Consider the following 9,732-nt stretch of genomic DNA (forward strand, 5'->3'; position numbering starts at 1 on the left):
AAAAAAAAAAAAAAAAGAACACAGAATTTTAGTCAAAGGCTATAGAGAGTTATTCATGTGCAAATTCTTCATTGAACAGGGAAGAACACTGAAGCACAGAGAAACCAAGTGTCATGCCCAAAGTAACAGTGTTAATGATAGACTGGGGCACGAAAGCCCAAGACCCAGTCCTCTGTTTAGTTCCCTCTCTTCACTGCATGCAGCAGTCCTTCAAAGATGAACAGGGCTGGGGCCTGGGTAAGGGCAGACCCCAATTTCCTGCCTCCCATTCCATCATTCTGAAGGAGCCCTGGTGGCATAGTGGTTAAGTGTTTGGCTGCTAATGGTAAGGTCAGCTGTTTGAACCCACCAGCCGCTCTGCAGGAGATGTGGCAGTCTGCTTCCTTAAAGATTTACAGCCTTGGAAATCATATGGAGCAGCTCTACTCTGTCCCATAGCATAGGGTCAATATGTGTTGGAATCAACCCAATGGCAATGAATATATTGCCACTTTGGAAAGCGTCCAACCCTGACAGGATCAGAAGAAAGCAGCCTCTATCTCCCAGACCTCCTTTCACAATGAGTGCCTCCCCTTCCCTAACAGTCCTCACATGGTGGGAGGTGAAGGTGCCAGGAGAATCCAGCTTAAACAGTCATAATGGTGAGGCACAAGGTACCAATGGGGCGGGGATTGTGGTCTATCTCATTCCCCCAGAGAGACTAAGACACAGATACTGAGAGGAAGGGGCAGTGCACTCTGCCCCTGATCTTCCTGAAGGTAGTATGTGAGGATGAAACAGTGATCTCTATGTTATGATATCTCCAGTAGACCTGTAAACATGCACCAGAATTTAAGTAATCTTAAAGAAATACTGACTTGTGTAGGGAGGAACCAATCTGATTATTAATCTAGATTCATTATGTTGGATATTACAATTTCTTCTGTTTACTATAGGATAGGCCTGAATAAGCCCATTTAATATCTTTGAGCCTGGCTACCTCCTCTATAAATCAGGGTGAATAACACTTACCTCAGAATCTGAAAGAACTGTTGAATCAAATAAATTATATAATATATAAAAGGGCTAGCAAAGTACCTGGCATATAGGGTATGCATAATGATTGGTGACTATTATTATTACTGAAGGAGCCCTGGTGGGGAAGTGTTTAGCTAACCAAATGTCAGAAGTCTGAACCACCAGCTCCTCCACAGGGGAAAGATGAGACAGTCTGCTTCTGCAAAGATTACCAAAATCCAATGTCATGAAGTCTGACTCATAATAACCTTATAGGACAGAAAACCACCACTTGTCTGTCAGTTTGTTGTACTGTGGTGGCTTGTGTGTTGCTGTGAGGCTGGAGGCTATGCCACTGGTATTTCAGAGGCCAGCAGGGTCACCCATGGTGGACAGGTTTCAGCAGAGTTTCCAGACTAAGCAGGCTCAGAAGAAGGAAGGGGCCATCCACTTCTCAAAGAATTGGTCAGTGAAAACCTTATGAATAGCAGTGAAACACTGTCTAATACATTATATGTAGCCCTGAAATACTGTCTGATACAGTATCAGAAGATGAGCCCCTCGGGTTGGAAGGCACTCAAAATACGAGCGGGGAAGAGCTGCCTCCTTAGAGTAGAGTTGACCTTCATGACATGGATGGAGTAAAATTTTTGGGACCTCCATTTGAAGATGTGTCATGACTCAAAATTGGAACAAACAGCTGCAAACACCAATTAATAATCAGAACATGGAATGTACAAAGTATGAATCCAGGAAAATTGGAACTCGTCAAAAATGAAATGGAACATATAAAGATCGATATCCTAAGCATTAGTGAGCTGAAATGAACTAGTTTTGGCCATTTTGAAACAGACAACCATATGATCTACCATGCCAGGAATGACAAACTGAAGAGGAATGGTATGGCACTCACTGTCACAAAAAATGTTTCAAGATCTATCCCTATGTACAATGCTGTCAAAGATAGGATAATACCTATATGCCTACAAGGAAGACCAGTAAATACTACTATTATTCAAATTTATGCACCAACTCCAAAGTCAAACATGAGGAAATCGAACATTTTTACCATCTTCTGAAGTCTGAAACTGACCAAACATGCAAAGATGTGTTGATCATTACCAGTGATTGGAATGTGAAAGTTGGAAACAAAGAAGAATCACCAGTAGTCGGAAAGTATGGCCATGGTGATAGAAATGACACCAGAGATCGCATAATAGAATTTTGCAAGACCAATGACTTATTCATTGCAGATACCTTTTTTAACTATATAAATGGTGGCTATACATATGGACCTTTCCAGATGGAATACACAAGAATCAGATCGACTACATCCATGGAAAGAGATGGAGAAGCGCAATATCTTCAGCTAAAACAAGGCCAGCAGCTGACTGTGGAACAGACCATCAACAGCTCATTGTTGTTGTTGTTGTTGTTGTTATTTGCCTTCGAGTCGGCCCCGACTCATAGCGACACCTCCTTGGGTTTCCAAGGCTGTATCACTACGGAAGTAGGATTGCCCAACCTTCCTTCCGAGGAGTGGCTGGTGGGTTTGAACTGCCAGCCTTCTGGTTAGCAGTCAAGTGCCTTAGGTACTATGCTACCAGAGCTCCCTCAACAGCTCATATACAAGTTTAAGTTGAAGCTGAAAACAATTAAAACAAGTTCATGAGAGCCAAAATACAACCTTGATTATATCCCACCTGAATTTAGAGACCATCTGAAAAACAGATTTGATGCACTGAACAGCAATGACTGAACACCAGACAAACTGTGGGATGACACCAAGAATATCATATATGAAGAAAGCAAAAGGGCATTAAAAAGACAGGAAAGGAAGAAAACACTGAAAAGGATGTCAGAAGAGACTCTGAAACTTGCTCTTGAATGGAAGGTAGCTAAAGCAAATGGTAAAAATGACAAGATAAAAGAGCTGAATAGATTTCTAAGAGTAGCTGGAAAAGATAAAGTCAATTATTATAATAAAATGGGCAAAGACCTGGAGTTAGAAAATCAAAAGGGAAGAACATACTCAGCATTTCTTACGCTGAAAGAACAAGATAAAATTCAAGCCTTGAGTTGCAATACTGAAAGATTCTATGGGCAAAATATTGAAAGATGCAGTAAACATCAGAAGAAGACAGAAGGAATACATAGAATCACGATACCAAAAAGAACTGGTTGATGTTCATCTATATCAGGAGGTGGAATATGGACAAGAACCAGGGTGCTGAAGGAAGAAGTTGAAGCTGCACTGAAGGAACTGGCAAAAACAAGGGTCTAGGAATTGATGGAATACCCACTGAGATATTTCAACCAATGGATGCTGCACTGGAGACACTTATTCATCGATGCCAAGAAAACTGGAAGACAGTTACCTGGTCAACTAACTGGAAGAGATCTATATCTGTACACATTTCAAAAAAAGGTGATCCAATAGAACATAGAAATTATCAAACAATATCATTAATATCATACACAAGTAAAATTTTGCTGAAGATAATTCAACAATGGTTGTAGCTGCATATTGACCAGGAACTTCCAGAAATGTGAGCTGGATTCAGAAGAGGACATGGGATGAGGGACATCATTGCTGATGTCAGGATGATTTTGGTTCAAAGCAAAGAATACCAGAAAGATGTTTACTTGTGTTATATTGACTATGCAAAAGCATTCAACTGTGTGGATCATAACGAATTATGAATAAAATTGAGAAGAATGGTAATTCTAGAACACTTAATTGTGATCATGAGGAACATGTACATAGATCAGGAAGCTGTTGTTCAAACAGAACAAGGGGAAACTGCATGGTTTAAAATCAGGAAGGGGGCATGAGGGGGTGTTACTGGGAAGAGATGGGGAGAAGAGTGGGTTAGTGTTGGGGGTGGCAACTGGGGAGTGAAACCAAATGCACATGAAATGTTGAATGTAAAACAAACTCAGCTCTGTAAATTCGCACCTAAAACACAATATAAATAAATAAATAAACAAACAAAATCAGGAAGGGAGTGCACTACAGTTGTATCCTTTCACCATAGTTATTCAATCAGTATGCTGGGCAAATAATCCGAGAAGCTGGACTATATGAAAAAAACGCGACATCAGGATTACAGGAAGACTCTTTAACAACCTATGATATGCAGACGACATGACCTTGCTTCCTGAAAGTGAAGATGACTTGAAGCACTTACTGATGAAGATTAAAGACTACAGTCTGCAGCATGGATTATGCCTCAACATAAAGAGAATGAAAATCTTTACAACTGGACCAATAAGCAGCATGATGATAAAGAGAAAAGACTGAAGTTATCAAAAATTTCATATTACTTGGTTCCATAATCACCATCAATGGAAGCAGCAGTCAAGAAATCAGACAACGCAAGGAAAGGTTAATATATGGAAGGAAATTTTATTTGTTGGTTAGCAGGGGTGAGAGGGAATACTGGTAGATAAGTAGAGACAAGTATTGATTTGGGTGAAGGGAAGGGGAATGTACCAAATGTGGCACCAAATGTAACACAGTGGCACTGAGGAAGAGGAAGACATAGAGAGGTACATGGGAGGTACAGACAACAAAGATGAACCCTTCTGCACATACAGTACTGCACTGTCAATGAAGGCAAACATTGATCTATGGGTGGAAAGATGGGTGGTCAGGCTGAACAATTAGGTGTATCTATGCAGGGGGAGTGTGCCCATGACCACGTATAGGGTTGGAAGACAATGTTTCTACAAGTGTATTTGTATGTTGTCTAAAAATTCCCAGCTATATAGTAGAACTGACAAGGAACAAGGGTGTACTCACTTCTTGGCCATAGCCATCTACCTGGAGGGAGCGAGTAGTTGTACCTGTTGGTTTGGGACCATGGTTGCAGGGGACATCAAGCTCAATTGGCATAACATACTACACAAAACCACTGTTTCACATCCTACTTTGGTGAGTAGCAACTGGGATCTGAAAATCTTGCAAATGGCCATCTAGATGCAACAATGGGTCTCTTTTCATCTAGAGCAAAGAAGAATGAAGAAAACCAAAGATGTATGGAAATAATTAGCCCAAGGGACTGGTATATCATGTGATCCTCAACCTGTATGACTATGAGACCAGAACTAGATGGTGCCCAGCTACTACTGTCAACCACTTGGAGGGGGATCTAGGTAGGAGATCCTGAATACAGTAGGAGAACAATGTGGAACAAAACTCAAAATCATAAAAAAGGGGACCTGGTTTGCTGGTCTGACAGAGCCTGGTGGAACCCCTGAGACTGGCCCCTAGCTGCCCTTTAGGTCTGGAATTGAACCCACTCTTGTGGCTTCCAGCCAAACAAAAGATAGGCATATGAGCTGAACATTTACATTAGGTAGACACACTTCTTGGAGAGATTAATCATGGGAGAATAGAAGGACTGTGTATGCATAGGGAGACAGCTTGGGGGGCAGGAGTACAGGGGAGGGAAGGACACAGGAAAGAAGTAACTATGGGGAGGAAGTGGGAAGAGAGCTGTTGCTCTGTGGGAAATTGTAGTCAATGTCATGAGACAAAGTGTACATGAACTGCTGTATGGAAAATGAATTTGCTCCGTAAACTGTCACCCAAATCACAATAAAAATTTAAAATAAATAAATAAATCAGACAATGTATTGCACTGGGCAAATGTGCTGCAAAAGACCTTTTTAAAGTGCTGAAGAGCAAAGATGTCTCTTTGAAGACTAAAGTGCACTTAACCCAAGCCATGGAATTTTTAATAGCCTCATATGCATGTGAAAGCTGGACAATGAATAAGGAAGACCAAAGACAAGTTGATGTTTTATGAGTTGTGGTGTTGGAGAAGAATTCTCAAACCACCACAGACTGCCAGAAGAACTAACAAATCTGTCCTGGAAGAAGTGCAGCCGGAATGCTCCTTGGAAGCAAGAAAGACCAGACTTTGTCTCACGTACTTTGGTCATATTGTCAGAAGGGATCATTCCCTGGAGAAGGATGTCATGCTTGGCACAGTGGAGGGTCAGCCAAAAAGTGCAAGGCCCTCAAGGAGATGGATTGACACAGTGGGTGTAACAATGGGCTCAGGTATAGCAAGGACTATGAGGCTGGTGTAGGACCAGGCAGTATTTTGTTCTGTTATACATAGGGTCGCTATGAATTGGAGTTGACTTGATGTCACCTAACAACAACAACAGGACAGAATAGAGCTACTCAATAGAGTATCCAAGGCCATACGTATTTATGGAAGCAGACTGCCGCATCTTTCTCCTGTGAAGAGGAGAAGGTTTGAACTGCTGACCTATCGGATGGCAGCAGAGCAATTAACCAATGCACCATCAAGACTCTTCTCTCTGTAATGATTACAGCCTTGGCAGCTCTATGGGGCTGTTCTACTCTGTCTTATACAGTCACCATGAGTCAGAATGGACTCAATGGCAAGGAGCTTGGTTTTTGAGTTATTATTGTAGTTAAGTTGTATGATAAAAAAGGAAGACAAAAGAAGTGGTACATTCAAGTTGTAGTGATGGGACAGAATGCTGAATGTACTGTGTAGTGCCACAAGAATGAACAAATCAGTCTGAGAAGAATTACAATCAGAATGTTCTTTAGAAGCAAGGATGGCAAGACTTCAACTTGCTTACTTTGGACATGTCAACAGGAAAGACCAATCTCTAGTAAAGAGCATCATGTCTGGTAAAGTATAAAGTCAATTAAAATGAGGGAAACCCTCAATGAGATGTATTGACCCAATAGCTGCAACAATAAGCTCAAACAAGGCAGTGATCCAGAAGATGGCTCAGGACTGGGGAGGTTTCATTCTATTTTACATGAGGTCACCATGAGTTGAAGCTGACTTGATGGCCACTAACAACAACAACAAAACATTATGATGAATAATAATACAACTATCAAAATACAAATATTATAATAAGAAATTATGCTTACATATGTCTTATCTCACCACACACACATTTTTGATGACAGAGATGATGGCATATTATATTTTGAACCCCCAATCCCTACCCACAAGAATTTAGCACAAAGTTGTGCATGTAGTTCCTATCAGGAAGAATTGAGGATGAAGTGAATTGAACAAACCACTCCTACCGGATTATTCTGTTCTTTCAGGGGTATTTCAGATCCAGGATCTGCCTCAAGGCTGACAGAGTCCACGCACTCAGCAAGTGTGTCCTCAGCCACTTCTCCATTGAAGGGGGGCTCCAAGGTCTGCTCAGGGTGCCTGGTATCAGCAGTCTCTGCACCCTGAACAGCTGCATTTTCATGCACATCTGTTCTGGGGTCAGCGGGTGTTGGCTGATTCAAAATTGTAGCTGAATCACACTGCACTTCTGCATTATCGGGTAGGTAATCACTACTGGTCGTCTCCGTAATGTCTGCTTTTTCTCCAGTGGCTAAGGTCTCACTGCCATGATCAGACATTTTAATATCTGTTCAACACAATAAAAACAAGCATTTTATGTTTTAATTTGAATTGTTAAGCTTTAATTCCAAACTATGAATAATTAAATTAAGTCTGCTAAGGGTAAATATTCTTGTTGAAATAAGACACTCCATGTAACCTTGTGGTAGACTGAACAATGGCCCCTACTCCCTGGAACCTGTGAATATTTACCTTACATAGCAAGGATTTTGCAGTGTGAATAAATTAGGTGTGATTTTAAGATAGATTATTTTGGATTATCCAGATGGGCCCTAAATGTAATCAAAAGTGTCCTTATCAGAGGGAGGCAGAAGAAGATCTGACTACAAAGAAAAAAAGGTGATATGATGACAGAAACAGAGATTAATGTGCTGTGAAGATAAAGGGAAGGGCCACAAGCCACGGAAGGCAGGAAGCTACCAGAAGATGAGAAATGCAAGGAAACAACTTTCCCCTAAAAACTTCTGGAATAAGCCAGGCTTGCCAATACCTTGACTTTACTTCAGTGAAACTAATTCTGGACTTCTGACTTCCAGAACTGTAAGAGAATACATCTGTATTGTTTCAAGTTACTAATTTTGTGGTAATTTGTCATAGCAGCAATAGGAATGAGACAAACCAACAGTAGTATCTTTAAACTTTCATAGAATGCTTACTTAGCATGAAGGGATATGTATAAGGGAAATGAGAAGATTATCTGAATGTGTAAAATGATCGAGTCTTACTGTATTAATTACATTTTGTAGCAGATATGAAAAGTCCCTGGTGATGCAAAAGCTTAAGCACTGGACTACTGCAAAAGGGTGGTGGTTTGAACCCACCCAAAGGTGCCTCAGAAGGCAGGCCTGGTGATTTGCTTCCAAAAGGCCAAAGGCTTGAAAACCTTATGGAGCAGTTCTACTCTGCACATTGAGTGTGATCAGTAAAAACTGACAATGGCAACTAACAACAATCGTCCTGGCTTAAAACCTCAGCACAATGATTGACTAAACTTTCACCCTCTCAAGATTACATAACATGGATCCAAAAAACCAAACTCACTGCCATGGAGTCAATTCCTACTCACAGAGACCCCCACTGGGTTTCTAAGGCCGTAAATCATTACAGAAGCAGACTGCATTATCTTTCTTCCACAGAGAAGCTAGTGGGTTGAAACCACTGACCTTTTGGTTAGTAGCCAAATGCCTTAACCACCACAACACCATAGCTCCTTTCTACTGGGTCCAGGCTCGTTAAATGTGTTATCTACTTTGAGTTAGGTATTATGACCTTCACTTTATAGATGATGAAACTGAGGCTCAGAGATCACACTTCTGGTAAGTTGTAGGTTAGATTTGATCCTATATCTGACTTCAGAGAATCATCCACAATGATTCCACTCGCTGTTCCTCTCACTTTCAACCAGGGGATAAACTTGCTGCTGTTGTTAGGTGCTGTCGAGTTAGTTCCAACTCAGTAATCCTATGCACAACAGAATGAAACACTGCCCGGTTCTGCATCATCCTCACAATCATGGCTATGCTTGAGTCCACTGTCACTGCCACTACGCCCATTCATCTTGTTGAGGGCCTTCCCCTTCTTTGCCAACTCTCTACCTTACCAAGCATGACATCCTCCTCCTGGAACTGTTCCCTTCCAACAGCATGACCAAAGTATGAGAGATGAAGTGTGGCCATTCTAATTTCTAAGGAGCATTCTGGCTTTATTTCCTCCAAGGCAGATATGTTCATTCTTGTGGTGATCCATGGTACATTCAAAATTCTTTGCTAAGACCACAATTCAAATGGATTGATTTTTCTGCATATGAGGCTATTGAAAATTCCATGGCTTGGTCAGGCACATCTTAGTTTTCAAAGTGACATCATTGCTCTTAAACACTTTAAAGCGGTCTTTTGAAGCAGATTTGCCCAATACATTGTTTGAGTTCTCGACTGCTGCTTCCATGGGCGTTAATTATGGATCTAAGTAAAATGAAAGCCTTGACAACTTTAATCTTTTCTCTATTTATCATGATGTCGCTTATTGGTGCAGTTGTGAGGATTTTGTTTTCTTTATGATGAGGTATAATCCATACTGAAGGTATGTCTTCATCAGTAAATGCTTCAAGTCCTCTTCACTTTTAGCAAGCTAGGTTGTGTCATTAATTGGTCTTCCTCCAATCCTGATATCATGTTCTTCATATGGTCCAGCTTCTCGGATCATTTACTCAACATACAGATTGAAAAAGAATGGTGAAAGAATACAGCTGGATGCACACTTTTCCTGATTTTAAACAAACCTGTGTCCCCTTGTTCTGTTCGAGCAACTG

At 41.0% G+C, this 9,732-nt stretch overlaps 1 protein-coding gene across 1 annotated transcript in view; it reads right to left on the reverse strand.

The window, feature by feature from the left end:
- The window catches only part of FAM114A1 (family with sequence similarity 114 member A1), a 117,270-nt gene extending 109,847 nt beyond the window's left edge, over nt 1-7,423 (reverse strand). The window contains exon 1 of the mRNA XM_007953528.2: nt 7,091-7,423. Coding sequence (XP_007951719.1) covers nt 7,091-7,423 — 333 coding nt within the window. The remainder of the gene's footprint in view (nt 1-7,090) is intronic.
- Nucleotides 7,424-9,732: the final 2,309 nt, after the last annotated feature.

The sequence above is a fragment of the Orycteropus afer genome, unplaced genomic scaffold, assembly GCF_000298275.1.
Source record: "Orycteropus afer afer isolate SDZICR_OR568_19922 unplaced genomic scaffold, OryAfe1.0 scaffold00399, whole genome shotgun sequence".
Lineage (NCBI taxonomy): Eukaryota > Metazoa > Chordata > Mammalia > Tubulidentata > Orycteropodidae > Orycteropus > Orycteropus afer.